The 16,057-nt window shown below is 45.6% G+C and overlaps 1 protein-coding gene across 2 annotated transcripts in view; it reads right to left on the bottom strand.

Moving 5' to 3' along the window:
• The window catches only part of FAM174A (family with sequence similarity 174 member A), a 513,219-nt gene that overhangs the window by 349,934 nt on the left and 147,228 nt on the right, over nucleotides 1–16,057 (bottom strand). Inside the window, exon 3 of one of the 2 annotated variants that reach the window (XM_073677987.1) lies at nucleotides 14,245–14,326. The exons of the other annotated variant lie outside the window; for it this stretch is intronic. Coding sequence (XP_073534088.1) covers nucleotides 14,260–14,326 — 67 coding nt within the window. The 3' untranslated portion in view covers nucleotides 14,245–14,259. Of the gene's footprint in view, nucleotides 1–14,244; nucleotides 14,327–16,057 lie in introns of those variants that run through there. 2 annotated transcript variants of the gene reach the window in all.

Here is a 16,057-nt window from a genome sequence, read left to right on the forward strand (position 1 = left end):
TGTGCATGTAAGAGAGCCCCCTGTTGTGCATGCGAGGCAATCCCCTGTCCATACTGCATGCAAGGATTCCCCCTCCTCTCAGTCTTCACTTGTTATGGCAGTTTCTCAAGAAACAGCATCAACGTTCACGTCCACGTCCCACCGCAGCGTTCAATTGTCCATATCCCAGACCTTTGAACAAAAGAGCAAATTTGCAGCCAATGCCCCACAGGCCACAGTGCTAAATACGCACATTTCACGACTGCTTGGGTTGGAAATGCTGCATTTTAGGCTGGTGGAGACGGAATCCTTCCGCAACCTTATGGCGGTGGCTGTCCCTCGGTACTCGGTCCCCAGCCGACACTATTTTGCTTGGTGCGCCATCCCCACACTACACAAGCACGTGTCCCAAAACATCTGCCATGCCCTCAATGCAGTTACTGGGAGAGTCCACCTGACAATGGACACGTGAACAAGTGCTTGTGCCCAGGGATGGTACATCTCCCTGATGGCACACTGGGTAAACAAAGTGGAAGCCGGGACCCAGTCGGACCTTGGGACGGAACATATCCTCCCCACACCGAGGATTGCGGGCCCTATGTCAGTCAGAGTTGCCTCCACAGTGTACAGCTCCTGCGCATCATCCTCCTCCTCATGTTCAGCCTCCTTCTCAGATATCACCCCATCAGTTACAAGCTGGAAGCACTGCAGTACTGCCTCAGCCCAGCGGCAACAGGCTGTGCTGAAACTCATAAGCTTAGGTGATAAACCTCACACTGCTTGTGAGTTGTGGACAGCTGTGAAAGAGCAGGCAGATCTGTGGCTGAGACCGCTGAACCTACATCCAGGCATGGTCGTGTGTGACAATGGCCGTAACCTGGTGGCGGCTCTGATGCGAGGCGAGATCACACATGTACCTTGCCTGGCTCATGTGCTTAACCTTGTGGTTCAGCGGTTTTTTAAACCGCACCCCGAGTTGCCAGATCTGCTCGTCAAAGTACACCGCCTGTCAGCTCATTTTCTCAAGTTGGCTACAGCTTCCGCCGCCCTTGTTGTGTTGCAGCAGCGTTTGCAGCTTCTGGCACACCGACTGCTGTGTGATGTCCCCACACGTTGGAACTCTACCCTCCACATGTTGCAAAGGATTTGTGAGCAGAAGAGAGCAGTTGTGGCGTACCAGCTGCGATAAGGCCGTCAATATTCAGGTCAGACTCCACACATAAGACCTCAGGAGTGGACCTGGATGTCGGACATATGTACCATCCTGATAAACTTTGAGGATTCCACCAAGATGGTGAGTGGCGATGACGCCATCATTAGCATCAGCATCCCACTTGTCTGTCTTTTGCAATGCTCTCTGCAGAGAATTAAAGAGGAGGCATTGCAGCCAGAGTATGATGAGATGGATCAAGAAGCTGTAACGAGCTATTACACACAGCCCAGCCTCATCTCATCCCAACAGGCATTGTAGGACAATGAGGGAGAGGAGGATGAGGAAGAACAGCAGCTGGTATCATGCGCTGTAGACGGTAGTACCTGTACAACTGTCATACCATCGGTTGAGCGTGGGTGGCCTGAGGACAGGGTGGAGGAGGAGGAGGAGGTGAGCATGGTCAGAAGTCATCTTGGTGAGGACACGGAAGTCTTGCCCATTACCAGTCTGGCATGCATGGCTGACTTTATGCTACGCTGCCTTAACCGTGACCCTCGCATTGTCAAAATGTTGGGTGACAGTCATTACTGGTTGGTGACACTTTTAGACCCCCGCTACAAGGAGAACTTTCACTCTCTTATTCCTGAGGTGGAGAGGTCTACAAAAATGGGGCAGTACCAGAAGGCCCTTGCTGCAGAACTGTTAAAAAAATTCCCATCTGAACACTCTAGCGGCAGAGGTCAGAGTTCGTTGCCCAACCAAGGCGTACAGGCGAGAGAGACGCAACTCCAATCCAGCAGAGGCAGAGGAACACTGTCAACGTTCTGGGACAGTTTTCTGAGACCCACCCAGCTTACAGGCCCTGAGGCGCGTGGTACTCTCACAAGGAGTGGAAAATTTCAAAAGATTGGGAGGGAGTACCTTGCCGACCGTACCAGCATCCTCCGTGATTCCTCTGTGCCTTTTAATTATTGGGAATCCAAGCTGGACACTTGGAATGAACTCGCTCTGTATTCCTTGGAGGTCCTGGCCTGCCCTGCTGCTAGCGTGTTATTGGAGCGTGTTTTTAGTGCCGCTGGGGGAATTATAACTGATAAGCGCACTCGCCTGTCAACTGACAATGCTGACAAGCTGACCGTTATCAAAATGAACAAGGGCTGGATTGGGCCAGAGTTCTCATCACCACCAAATGACAGCAGAGTAACATAAAGTCAAATCCACTGTGTTATTTCAGGAGGTGTATTCCCATGCACCGCTTCACACCTACACATGGGTATACGCTTCCTCATTTCAGCGGTATTTTGCTCTTCTCCTTATCCTCAACCTCCACCACCACTATACCACCGGGGTGACTGTGGTCCGTGTTGCCAGCATTGCAAGTTCCTCTGTCCTAATTTTTGGCAGATTTTGCTTGGAAGGCATAGGCAAAGACTATGGGAGACCCACTCCCCAATAATGGGAGTAATGTTTTTAATATGCTGTACTGCATGGCTCTTGTTTGCCAGCATTGCAAGTTCCTCCGTCCTAATTTTTGGCAACTTTTGCTTGGAAGGCATAGGCAAAGACTATGGGAGACCCAATCCCCAATAATGGGAATAATGTTTTTAATATGCTGTACTGCATGGCTCTTGTAAGGGGCATGAAAACCATCTTGTTAAACCACTCTGAACTCCACAGCTATTCCAAGGGGCATTAAAACCGTCTTGTTAATCTACTGTTGTTAGAAACCTCCTGTTAGTTTTTTCTATCTTGTGTTTTGCGGTAATGTGACTATCTGCCTATATATTCCAGCTCCGCCCTTCTGGCTTTGCAGGACTTCAGTGTTGTTTGACTGTCTCTCTAGCCAGGTGCTTTGGTGCCTATATCTCTCTAGTTCGGTTGGTCCTCTTGGACCTCTAGTACTTTTTGTCAGTTTGTCTTTTGTGTTCTGCAACAACTTCTGTTAGGAGGTGTCCCATTTTTGTCCCAGTCCTTAGTACTTTTAGGGACCCCTTCCTTATTTCTAGAGGTCTTCGTTCAGACTAGCCGAGGGCAAAGGCGGGTCTGTTTACAAGGAACAGGCAACCCGCTACATCGTAGGGATTCAGCTTAATCTTACTGTAGGGACAGCTTTCCCCTATCTTTCCTTAGTTTATATTGCAGATCATAACAACTGTGCCCTCCAACACTCTACCAAGGGGCATTGATATTGTCTTTTTATTCCACTGCGACCTCCACCACTCTTCCAAGGGGCATTAAAACTGTCTTGATCAGCTACTGTGACCTCCACGTCTCTTCCAAGGTGCATTAAAACCATCTTGTTAAGCTACTGAGACCTCCACCACTCTTCCAAGGGGCGTTGATATTGTCTTTTTATTCCACTGTGACCTCCACCACTCTTCCAAAGGGCATTAAAACTGTCTTGTTAAGCTACTGTGACCTCCACGTGTCTTCCAAGGGGCATTAAAACCATCTTGTTAAAGCACTCTGAACTCCACAGCTCTTCCAAGAGGCATGAAAACCATCTTGTTAAGCTACTGAGACCTCCACGTCTCTTCCAAGGGGCATTAAAACCGTCTTGTTAAACCACTCTGAACTACACAGCTCTTCCAAGGGGCATTAAACCGTCTTGTTAAGCTACTGTGATCTCCACGTCTCTTCCAAGGGGCATTAAAACTGTCTTGTTAAGCTACTGAGACCTCCACCACTCTTCCAAGGTTCATTGATATTGTTTTTTTATTCCACTGCAACCTCCACCACTCTTCCAAGGGGCATTAAATCTGTCTTGTTAAGCTACTGTGACCTCCACGTCTCTTCCAAGGGGCATTAAAACCGTCTTGCTAAACCACTCTGAACTCCACAGCTCTTCCAAGGGGCATGAAAACCGTCTTGTTAAATCACACTGAACTCCACAGCTCTTCCAAGGAGCATTAAAACCGTCTTGTTAAGCTACTTAGACCTCCACCACTCTTCCAAGGGGCATTGATATTGTCTTTTTATTCCACTGCAACCTCCACCACTCTTCCAAGGGGCATTAAATCTGTCTTGTTAAGCTACTGTGACCTCCACGTCTCTTCCAAGGGGCATTAAAACCGTCTTGTTAAACCACTCTGAACTCCACAGCTCTTCCAAGGGGCATGAAAACCATCTTGTTAAATCACACTGAACTCCACAGCTCTTCCAAGGAGCATTAAAACCGTCTTGTTAAGCTACTGAGACCTCCACCACTCTTCCAAGGGGCATTAAAACCGTCTTGTTAAGCTATTGTGACCTCCACGTCTCTTCCACGGGGCATTGATATTACCTTTTTATTCCATTGCGACCTCCACCACTCTTCCAAGGGGCATGAAAACTGTCTTGTTAAGCTACTGTGACCTCCACGTCTCTTCCACGGGGCATTGATATTGTCTTTTTTTTTCCACTGCGACCTCCACCACTCTTCCAAGGTGCATGAAAACCATCTTGTTAAGATACTGTGACCTCCACGTCTCTTCCACGGGGCATTAAAACCGTCTTCTTAAACCACTCTGAACTCCACAGCTCTTCCAAGGGGCATGAAAACCGTCTTGTTAAACCTCTCTGAACTCCACGGCTCTTCCAAGGGGCAATAAAACAGTCTGGTTAAGCTACTGAGACCTCCACCTCTCTTCCGAGGGGCATTGATATTGTCTTTTTATTCCACTGCGACCTCCACCACTCTTCCAAGGGGCATTAAAACCGTCTTGTTAAACCACTCTGAACTCCACAGCTCTTCCAAGGGGCATGAAAACGGTCTTGTTAAATCACTCTGAACTCCACAGCTCTTCCAAGGGGCATTAAAACCGTCTTGTTAAGCTATTGAGACCTCCACCACTCTTCCAAGGGGCATTGATATTGTCTTTTTATTCCACTGCGACCTCCACCACTCTTCCAAGGGGCATGAAAATCATCTTGTTAAGCTACTGTGACCTCCACGTCTCTTCCAATGGGCATTAAAACCGTCTTGTTAAACCACTCTGAACTACATAGCTCTTCCAAGGGGCATGAAAACCGTCTTGTTAAGCTACTGTGACCTCCACGTCTTTTCCACGGGGCATTAAAACCGTCTTCTTAAACCACTCTGAACTCCACAGTTCTTCCAAGGGGCATGAAAACCGTCTTGTTAAACCTCTCTGAACTCCACAGCTCTTCCAAGCGGCATTAAAACCGTCTTGTTAAGCTACTGAGACCTCCACCATTCTTCCAAGGGGCATTGATATTGTCTTTTTATTCCACTGCGACCTCCACCACTCTTCCAAGGGGCATTAAAACCGTCTTGTTAAGCTACTGTGACCTCCACGTCTCTTCCACGGGGCATTGATATTATCTTTTTATTCTACTGCGACCTCCACCACTCTTCCAAGGGGCATTAAATCTGTATTGTTAAGCTACTGTGACCTCCACGTGTCTTCCAAAGGGCATTAAAACCGTCTTGTTAAACCACTCTGAACTCCACAGCTCTTCCAAAGGGCATGAAAACCGTCTTGTTAAGCTACTGTGACCTCCACGTATCTTCCAAGGAGCATTAAAACCGTCTTGTTAAACAACTCTGAACTCCACAGCTCTTCTAAGGGGCATGAAAACCATCTTGTTAAACCACTCTGAACTTCACAGCTCTTCCAATGGGCATTAAACCGTCTTTTTAAGCTACTGAGACCTCCACCACTCTTCCAAGGCGCATTGATATTGTCTTTTTATTCCACTTCGACCTCCACTACGCTTCCAAGGGGCAATTAAAACTGTCTTGTTAAGCTACTGTGACCTCCACGTCTCTTCCAAGGGGCATTAAAACCGTCTTGTTAAACCACTCTGAAATCCACAGCTCTTCCAAGGGGCATGAAAACCGTCTTGTTAAGCTACTGTGACCTTCACGTCTCTTCTAAGGGGCATTAAAACTGTCTTGTTAAACCACTCTGAACTCCACAGCTCTTCCAAGGAGCAAGAAAACCGAATTGCTAAACTTCTCTGAACACCACAGCTCTTCCAAGGGGCATTATAACCATCTTGTTAAGCTACTGTGACCTCCACGTCTCTTCCACGGGTCATTGATATTATCTTTTTATTCCATTGCGACCTCCACCCCTCTTCCAAGGGGCATGAAAACCGTCTTGTTAAGCTACTGTTACCTCCACGTCTCTTCCACGGGTCATTGATATTGTCTTATTTATTCCACTGTGACCTCCACCACTCTTCCAAGGGGCATTAAAACCGTCTTGTTAAGCTACTGTGACCTCCACGTCTCTTCCACGGGGCATTGATATTATCTTTTTATTCCATTGCGACCTCCACCACTCTTCCAAGGGGCATGAAAACCGTCTTGTTAAGCTACTGTTACCTCCACGTCTCTTCCACGGGGCATTGATATTGTCTTATTTATTCCACTGCGACCTCCACCACTCTTCCAAAGGGCATTAAAACCGTCTTGATAAGCTACTGTGACCTCCACGTCTCTTCCAATGGGCATTAAAACCGTCTTGGTAAACCACTCTGAACTACATAGCTCTTCCAAGGGGCATGAAAACCGTCTTGTTAAGCTACTGTGACCTCCACGTTTCTTCCACGGGGCATTAAAACCGTCTTCTTAAACCACTCTGAACTCCACAGCTCTTCCAAGGGGCATGAAAACCATCTTGTTAAACCTCTCTGAACTCCACAGCTCTTCCAAGGGGCATTAAAACCGTCTTGTTAAGCTACTGAGACCTCCACCATTCTTCCAAGGGGCATTGATATTGTCTTTTAATTGCACTGCGACCTCCACCACTCTTCCAAGGGGCATTAAAACCGTCTTGTTAAGCTACTGTGACCTCCACGTCTCTTCCACGGGGCATTGATATTATCTTTTTATTCTACTGCGACCTCCACCACTCTTCCAAGGGGCATTAAAACTGTCTTGTTAAGCTACTGTGACCTCCAAGTGTCTTCCAAAGGGCATTAAAACCGTCTTGTTAAACCACTCTGAACTCCACAGCTCTTCCAAAGGGCATAAAAACCGTCTTGTTAAGCTACTGTGACCTCCACGTATCTTCCAAGGAGCATTAAAACCGTCTTGTTAAACAACTCTGAACTCCACAGCTCTTCTAAGGGGCATGAAAACCATCTTGTTAAACCACTCTGAACTCCACAGCTCTTCCAATGGGCATTAAACCGTCTTTTTAAGCTACTGAGACCTCCACCACTCTTCCAAGGCGCATTGATATTGTCTTTTTATTCCACTGCGACCTCCAATACGCTTCCAAGGGGCAATTAAAACTGTCTTGTTAAGCTACTGTGACCTCCACGTCTCTTCCAAGGGGCATTAAAACCGTCTTGTTAAACCACTCCGAAATCCACAGCTCTCCCAAGGGGCATGAAAACCGTCTTGTTAAGCTACTGTGACCTTCACGTCTCTTCCAAGGGGCATTAAAACTGTCTTGTTAAACCACTCTGAACTCCACAGCTCTTCCAAGGAGCAAGAAAACCGTCTTGCTAAACTGCTCTGAACACCACAGCTCTTCCAAGGGGCATTATAACCATCTTGTTAAGCTACTGTGACCTCCACGTCTCTTCCAAGGGGCATTAAAACCATCTTGTTAAACCACTCTGTAATCCACAGCTCTTCCAAGGGGCATTAAAACCGTCTTGTTAAGCTACTGTGACCTCCACCACTCTTCCAAGGGGCATTGATATTGTCTTTTTATTCCACTGCGACCTCCACCACTCTTCCAAGGCACATTAAAACTGTCTTGTTAAGCTACTGTGACCTCCACGTCTCTTCCACGGGGCATTGATATTATCTTTTTATTCCACTGCGACCTCCACCACTCTTCCAAGGGGCATTAAAACCGTCTTGTTAAGCTACTGTGACCTCCACCACTCTTCCAAGTGGCATTGATATTGTCTTTTTATTCCACTGCGACCTCCACCACTCTTGCAAGGAGCATTAAAACCGTATTGTTAAACCACTCTGAACTCCACAGCTCTTCCAAGGGGCATTGAAATGTTGTTTTTAATTACCTCTAACCTCCACAACTCTTCCAACGGGCATTGCATTTCCTCCTAATTTTTGTCAGCTTTTGCTTTTCAATGCATAGGCGAAAATTAAGGGAGTCCCACTCCTCAATAATGGGTAGAAGGTTTTTAGCACGCTGTAATCCACGTCTGTTTCAAAGGGCATTGCAGTTCCTCATAATTTTTGGAAAGCCTTCCATTCACTTCTTAGGCCAACAGTGTACAGGAGACCCAGTTGCTATAAATGTAAAAAACAGTTTAGTTAAGGTCCTCTGACCTCCATGTCACATCCAAGGGGCATTGGAGTGCCTCGAAATTTTTGGTAGGCATTGCACTCACTCTATGCCCTATAACTTTGTAGCCGAACCGCTCCTTTTGGTACAGAAACATATCCTACAAGACATGTGTGGTTGACTGGCCTGATATTGATGTGAATGGTCCCTGTTCCTCCTGATCTTTCTCCTTTGCCACCACCTCATCCATCATTCATCACCTGAAGCTTTGTTTTAACGGGAGTCATAGAACTTGGATAGTAGCAGGAAAACATCCAGCAATCTTCGGAGGAGGTAGGATATGCGCCAAAACGCTGACCACCTCAAGCCTAGCCGCTACTACATACATACGCTTGCATTCCAAGGAACAGAAAGCTAAGGAGATGGATGGCCTCATGATCATAAATAATTTACTCATTGTGTAGGAGGCCAACCACTGCTGCTGTCTACCTTCTGAACTTTGTGTTGAAGCCTGATTGACCCAGGACCCGCAATCCTCTATGTCTGGAGGACGTGTTGCATCCCACTGTCCAACTGTGTCCCAGCTGCCACTATATTAACCCAGTGTGAAGGCGTCAGTCAGATGGACCATCCCTGGCCACATTCACTTGTCCACGTGTTTGTGGTAAGGCTGTCCTTCAAATAGGGGCGGCTGGGGACCGTTTATAGACACCCGGCCACTCCCAGGCAGCTGGGGACCGTGTGTGGGCACTCGGCCGCGGGGCGACTGGGGACCGAGTATGGACACCCGGCCGCCCCCTGGCGGCTGGGGACCAAGTGTGGACACCCAGCCGCCTGGCGGCTGGGGACTGAATATGGATACCAGGCCGCCGACGCAGCCATGACGTGGTGGCCAGATTCCGGCTCCACATGCCTGAAAGGCCCAATTTCAAGTGCAAGCAAGCAAGCAGTATGGTATTGCAGCCTGGGAGGGGTGGGTGGCAGGCTGCATACTTGCGCTTGCATTGCAAGGAATGGGGGAGGTACAAATGAACACTGCCCTGGGACAAGGACTTGCATCTGCAAGGATCACTTTTAGGCAGTGACCTGGGTGTCAGAGATGCTTCCAGGGGTCTTCCCCATGCTGTTCCCATGTATTTTCAGCACTGTATGCATGTGTCACACAGCACATGGCCAGATAAGGTTGTAAAATATTAAAATGACATTTCCCGGTGAATGCATTTGTCACGGTTGAAAGCAATACAAAAGTGCAAAAACGCATAAAAAATGCTACTTGTGAACATAGCCCAAGGTATGGAGGAGTATTTTTGTTTTTGGTTATTTATTTTACCTTATACACAAGTCTTTACCCTGAAAAGGAAGTTTCTTAACATATTTCACAGGAAAACCATTTCAGTTTCGTTTGTGAACGTTTTATTGTGAGCCCGTAAAAGTGGCTTAATACCTCTGACCACGTTGTTGACAGCAGTTACCTTGGGGTCAGAAATGCTTCCTGGGGCGATCCCCATGCTGTTCCCATGTCACTTGAACACTGTCACTATCGTTTTGGGCACTTTTTAGACTTTCTACAGACTGCCGGGAGTGCCGCCACAAAAATGCTCGGGTCTCCCATAGACTAACATTGGGCTCGTTGCTCGGGTCGAGCACCTGAGTATCACGGTGAGCTCGGCCCGAGCTTCGAGCACCCGAGCATTTTAGTGCTCGCTCAACACTATTCTCTATCCCTTGGCGTTTATGGGTTTATTTATACATCCCCTGGTGTGTAGTGGTTTAGTTCTACATCCCCTAGTGTCTAGTGGTTTAGTTCCCCATCCCCTGTTGTCTACTGGTTTAGTTCTCCATCCCCTGGTGTGCAGGGGTTTAGTTATCCATCCCATGGTGTGTAGTGGATTAGTTCTCCATCCTTAAGTGCCGTGCAAGCCTTGGGGATTCCCAGATTTGTGTAGCAGCCCCTTCTCCATCTGCCCCCACAGTCACCAGAGTCACCCAGTGCCCAGTCAGCGAGATGTAACGCCCCTGGCTATGCTTGCTCATCCAGGTGTCAGTGATGAAATGCACCCTGTCAGACATAGATTTTTTCAAGGAAAGGGTGGTGTTGTCAGTGACATGCTGGTGTAGCGCAGTCACATCTTTCTTAGAGAAGTAATGGCGACTGTGTAACTGATATTGGGGGACTGCGCTGACCGTCAGCTTTCATAAACCGTCTGTATCCACCAGGCGGAATGGCAGCATTTCCGTGGCCAACAGTTTGGAGATGGTGAAGTTCAAGCTCTTAGGTTTGGCATGTGTAGGAGGAAACAATCTTTTACATGACCACAACTGCGGGTCCGAGGGCTGGCTGCTGTGCTGAGAGAGGGTGGAGTAGGGTGAACATGACATACTGCTGGACTGTGAGGTGCAGGCAGAGATGTTCTGGAGAATTAAGAAAAATGTGATGTGCTTGGTGTTTGAGATAGGTCAAAAACAGCAGTCATGTCCATTTACGTAACAGCTGATGGGATCTCACTCACCCCAACTGGAGAGGGTAAACAAGTGGAGACCTGTGTGAGAACACTTGCCATGGTGATGGAGGAGAAAGCAGCAGGTGCGGTTGATGGGATGGCTAGTGGTTTGTGGGCCCGCTAGTCCACATTTTAGCACAGTGAGATTCCCAGACTAACCCATGTTGATCGCGCATGTGACGGTTCATGAATGTGGTAGTCAAATTATTGGAATTTTTGCCTCTATTGAGTTGTTTTTTACAAAGATGGACTATAACGTGAGTTGGGTTATGATTTGCGGTCTCAAAAACAGCCCAGGGTAGGCAACCCTTGCCACCCCTGTGAACTGCAGACCCGCAACCAATGCTGGACACAGCCAGAGTTGTGGCTGAAGATGCAGTGCTTGGCGTGGTTGCATTACTCTGTGTCTGTGCGGGAAGCCGCAACATAACCTCTCTTCTGCTGAGCTACTCAGCTGCGTACCTCTGGGTTCACACCAAGTGGGATCTACAACCTCATCATCATTCTCTCTGTTCTCAGGCTCCTCACCCTAAGAGTCACCCTTCTCCTCTTTCTGCCCTGGCAGCACAGTACACTCCGCGGGCGCCTCAAGTATCTTAGTCTCATCAGGATCACCTCCACCTCTAGGGGTTAACGTCTGGTGATGAGGGTCTGGAATCTGCTTGGACCCTACTTCGTCCGGCCTTGGATCCAACTGAAAAAAATTTTGGGCATCGGTGGAGATGCTTTCCTCCTCTTGAGTTTGTGAATCTTTGGTGCAGACCTCTGATGCCCATGGCATAGAATGTGTGAAGAGCTCTGCAGACCCGCCCATCTGTGGTTCCTCACAGTTAGCTGGGCTGTTGGAGAGTTGTGATATGGGGGCGGAAACAAGGGTATTGGGGTGTCACCTCTGAAGACTGTACTGTGTGTAGTGTTCAGGAGGAGGAAGAGGAGGAGGGGCCACTTGATACAGCGCTTATCATCAACTGGAGCACATGCTCTTTCTGGCCCTCATCTACAAGGTGTACCGCTGTACGGCTGTAAACGAAAACGAGTCGGGTAGCCCATTCATTAATAGAAGTTGTAAAAATGCTGGGCAATTATACTATTTATACTCTGAGTCAATTGATACCACTTTTCCTGGTGTCTGCACCTAATTTGAGCTGTTTTGGCAGCTTTTGGGCCCTCCCTGAAGGTGTTGTCTATGCATTTGGTTTTGCCTCCCATTGAATTCAGTGGGGTTTGGATATGTTCGGCGAACTGTTTTGTCTAATTATTCGACGTTCGCCGATCCAAACCGAACCTTGAAAGGTTCGCTCATCTCTAGTTAACACCTAAGCATGGCATTTCTGTTGGTATAGGATTACCAGTTTCCTGACCGACGTCATGTTCAAATGCAAAGAGAAAGTATGAGAAACAAGCCATGCTCTATAGAAATAAATTGGGTGCACTCCTCATGATGGATTGTCATCTTGCTAAATCACCAAAGTAACCAAGTAAAAGTAGAAAAACTTCAATGGAAAAGAAGTGTAATTATATACCAATATCCAATATTCCTTGGTTCTTAATATACAATGCACACTGCATTGCTGTGTAAATGTAAGAAAACTCTCCAGATGCATACACCAAGGGTATTCATAGATTTTGATAGATCTGAGTTCCTATGGTGCCCTATTAGGCATTAGTTTACCTTCTAGCCAATTTAGTTTTATTTTATTTGCTTTATATTGCTATTAATTCCACAGTGCTTTACAGACATCATCATCACTGTCCCCATTGGAGCTTGCAATCTATATTCCCTATCAGTATGTCCTTGGAGTGTGGAAGGAAATTGAGAAACCAGGAGGAAACCCACACAAACACGGGGAGAACATACAAACTCCTTGCAGATGTTGTCCTTGGTGGGATTTGAACCCAGGGCCCCAGTGCTGCAAGGCTGCAGTGCTAACCACTGAGCCACTGTGCTGTCCTGCACTACAACAGTATAGAGGTGTTCCACACAAAAAAAGTATATGATGTAGTATGCTATTTTTTTTCTAGTTGGAGTCAACAATTTACATTTATACAGTAACTATATAGTACATATCCAGGTTATATGTTCAGCCTATACATCAGGAGATGTTCCCGCCGAATAAGCCAACTACACAAAACTGTTTTTTTTATAACATTTTACCATGCAGAGACAAGCATCTCTAGAAATGGAATAAATACAGTACATATGTAAATATTCTTTGTTCACACAGTAGCAGAACATTTTTTTATGTGTTCATATATAACATATATTAAAATTATGGGCAAGTTTGCTAAAATTCTATAGAAAGTCCTCTTGTATATTAACAGTTGACACATTTCAATGCTAAATAACCCGACTGACTAAATATAAGTATGTTAAATGTTGACTCTCCTTAAAATTGATTTTGGAGATTTTACTGGCATTTCTGTTTCCGCTTTTGGTTTGATCACCTGCCATGCATGTTCTCTTCGCTCTATTGCTGCCTGTCTTCTGCCTAAGCCCCATGTCACTTCTGCTCTGACACATCTGTGCTCCATCTACATTCTGCATTGCATTTCTAAAACTCCCTTGGGCAGATGTTACTATCCAAAAGACTTCTTTTGCCATTTAATACAAAATATAAAAATCTTATCAAAAGAAATCACATTTTCTTAATTATTAAAACTTTCTAAAATCCTTAAGTAGAAAAAGAAACTTTGTGTAAATCATTTTCAGATTATTATCTAATAGACATAGAAGATAGAATCTAGACTTTTGGAAAATAGATGTGAAATGTGAATTAACAAATATACAGTAATCTAACCTATCTTATTTTATTACAGAAAGGGTGGTAAATATTAGCCTGGAACGTAATATTACTTAATATTATACTAAAGACTCCCATAAACCTTACGTTATATTTGGAAGATCCCACCTTATAATGATACCTAAGTACAATCTAATGCTTATGGGGGCTGCCACAGTCCCACAAAATCGGCAGTTTGGGTACCAGTAATTTTCATCAGAAAGATTATATTATACCATTATGTATAATGCCTTAACAATCCTACTGAATTAAATGGGTTGTCCAATCAAAACCGATAAGTCTGCAGTTAGTATGTGTGACTGCAGACTTATGAATCCCCCCAGGGCACGCACTGCGAACTGCTGGGATTCGCTGGTTTCAGGCCCGGTAACGGAGGGCATAAATGAGTTATACATACCCCGGGCTAGTGGGAGAAGCCTCGCTCTTCATACAATTGTACTGCAGACTTATCGGTTTTGACCGGACAACCCCATAAAATTATAGAGGTATTGGTGCAAATAGAGGTTGGTGAACATATCATTTTAAGGTTATGTCCAAGGCTGCTTAAATAGTATTTCTTCTTTAGTTATTCTTCTCCATCAAGTTTATAAAACATACTTCAGATTTTATTAGTGTTTTTTTCTTGCCACGGTTTCCAAAAGTGATCGCTCGTATAGACTGCCATTTCTTATCACACTGGGAAAAACAGTGAGGAGAATAGCATATAAAATTGGCACACTTCATTTACAACCGCTTTATAAAACATTTTCAATAAAATTGCAGATAGATACAAAGCCCAGACTAAGTTAAAGAAGCCATCCCGTCAACTTTTTTTTCTCTAAATGTGTGTATATGTGTATATAGTGTTGTATGTATGCATTAAGATACTCACCTACCACTCTCTTCTCCATCATTCAGTGCAGTTCCGCTCTTCTGTGTGACCTCACCGTCTTTCAGACTAGCTGGCTCACATTGTAAAAGCCACTTCCGGGTCATGCAGAGTGCAGTGTCTGACGTTACTCAGAAAAGGAGTGGAGCGGCACTGGATACCGGAGAAGATTGTGGTAGGTGAGTATATTAACACATACACACTACACTACATACAAATATACATAGATTTAGTATATAAAATAAGTTCAAAACAATTGAAAACTCACACTCAGACAATGTGTCATCACCGTCAGACCAAAATAATGTGCTAGACACCCCAAACAGGATATTGAGAATGCATATTTTATGAGGATATCAAAACAACTTAAAGTCGTACTACAAAATCAGCACAGAAAAACTATGATTAAATGTGTTTATATAAACAGGCATCTAAGGGGTAACATTTCTCATTGCGGAGAATGACATGTTAAGCATGTCACGATGAGGAGACTTTTAAAGCCACAATGCTCCTCTGGGAAATATGCAAATTGTCTCTTCAGAGAGGAAGAGAACTAGAACTCTAGTGCCACCTACAGGAAGTAGCAATCCTAAAAGTCATGCGTTCCTTCAAAGAATACAGTAGGTATCAATGATGTATGAACAACAGTTTAAAGTCAAATACTAACTCAGCATAAAGTACATATATAAAATTCCAGTTTCCCAAAAGGAAGAAAAAGTGCTTAGAAGAAGAAAGAAGTGTGCTCATGAAGGTTTAGTAAGCACCAAGTTCACAGCGGTAGGTAAAATTTGGAGGGATGGGAGATAGACCACGTGTATCACCAAAATCCAGTTTCTACAGGAGGTGGAGACTGATGAACGAATGTGTCTAATTTAACAATATCTAAATTGTGAAAGCAAAATGCTTACATTACACGCGCTAAAAGAAATGTTAGGCTGTGTGCCCATGATGCGTTTTTTAAGCGTTTCCACAGCGGCAATTCCGCTGCAGAAACGCTAAAAAAGCTTGGTAGAAGGCCTGCCATGTTCCCCAATGATAATCCGCATGTGCTGTGCACATACTGCGGAAATTTCCGCTGTGGATTATCAATGCGGAAAAAAACGTAGCACTACCAATTATTTTGCGGAAGCGCTGCGTTTTCGCCACCATTGACTTGCACTGGAAAGCTTCGATTCCGCATCACTGGATCTGTACATGCGCATTCCATGCGTTTCAATGTGCGGATGGTACCCGGGTCTGGAGGAGAGGAGACTCTCCTCCGGACCCGGGTACCATAGAACCTGTAAAAAAAATAATAAAATAAAAAATATTATACTTACCTTCTGATGGCCCCCGGTGTGCTTGTCTTGGCTTGCCGGCAGACCGCGGTGGACTCAAGGACCTGCGCTGACGTCATTTAGTCATGTGATCGGCCACGCGACCGCTGACGTCGGCAGGTACTTCAGTGTACCGCAAGCTGCCGGCAAGCCAGGACGCATCGAATAAAGACTCCGAGGGCCATCAGAAGGTAAGTATATATTTATTTTTTTTATTTTTTA

The sequence above is a fragment of the Phyllobates terribilis genome, unplaced genomic scaffold, assembly GCF_046119375.1.
Source record: "Phyllobates terribilis strain yellow unplaced genomic scaffold, ASM4611937v1 Scaffold_1__5_contigs__length_1240528914, whole genome shotgun sequence".
In the NCBI taxonomy this organism is placed as follows: domain Eukaryota; kingdom Metazoa; phylum Chordata; class Amphibia; order Anura; family Dendrobatidae; genus Phyllobates; species Phyllobates terribilis.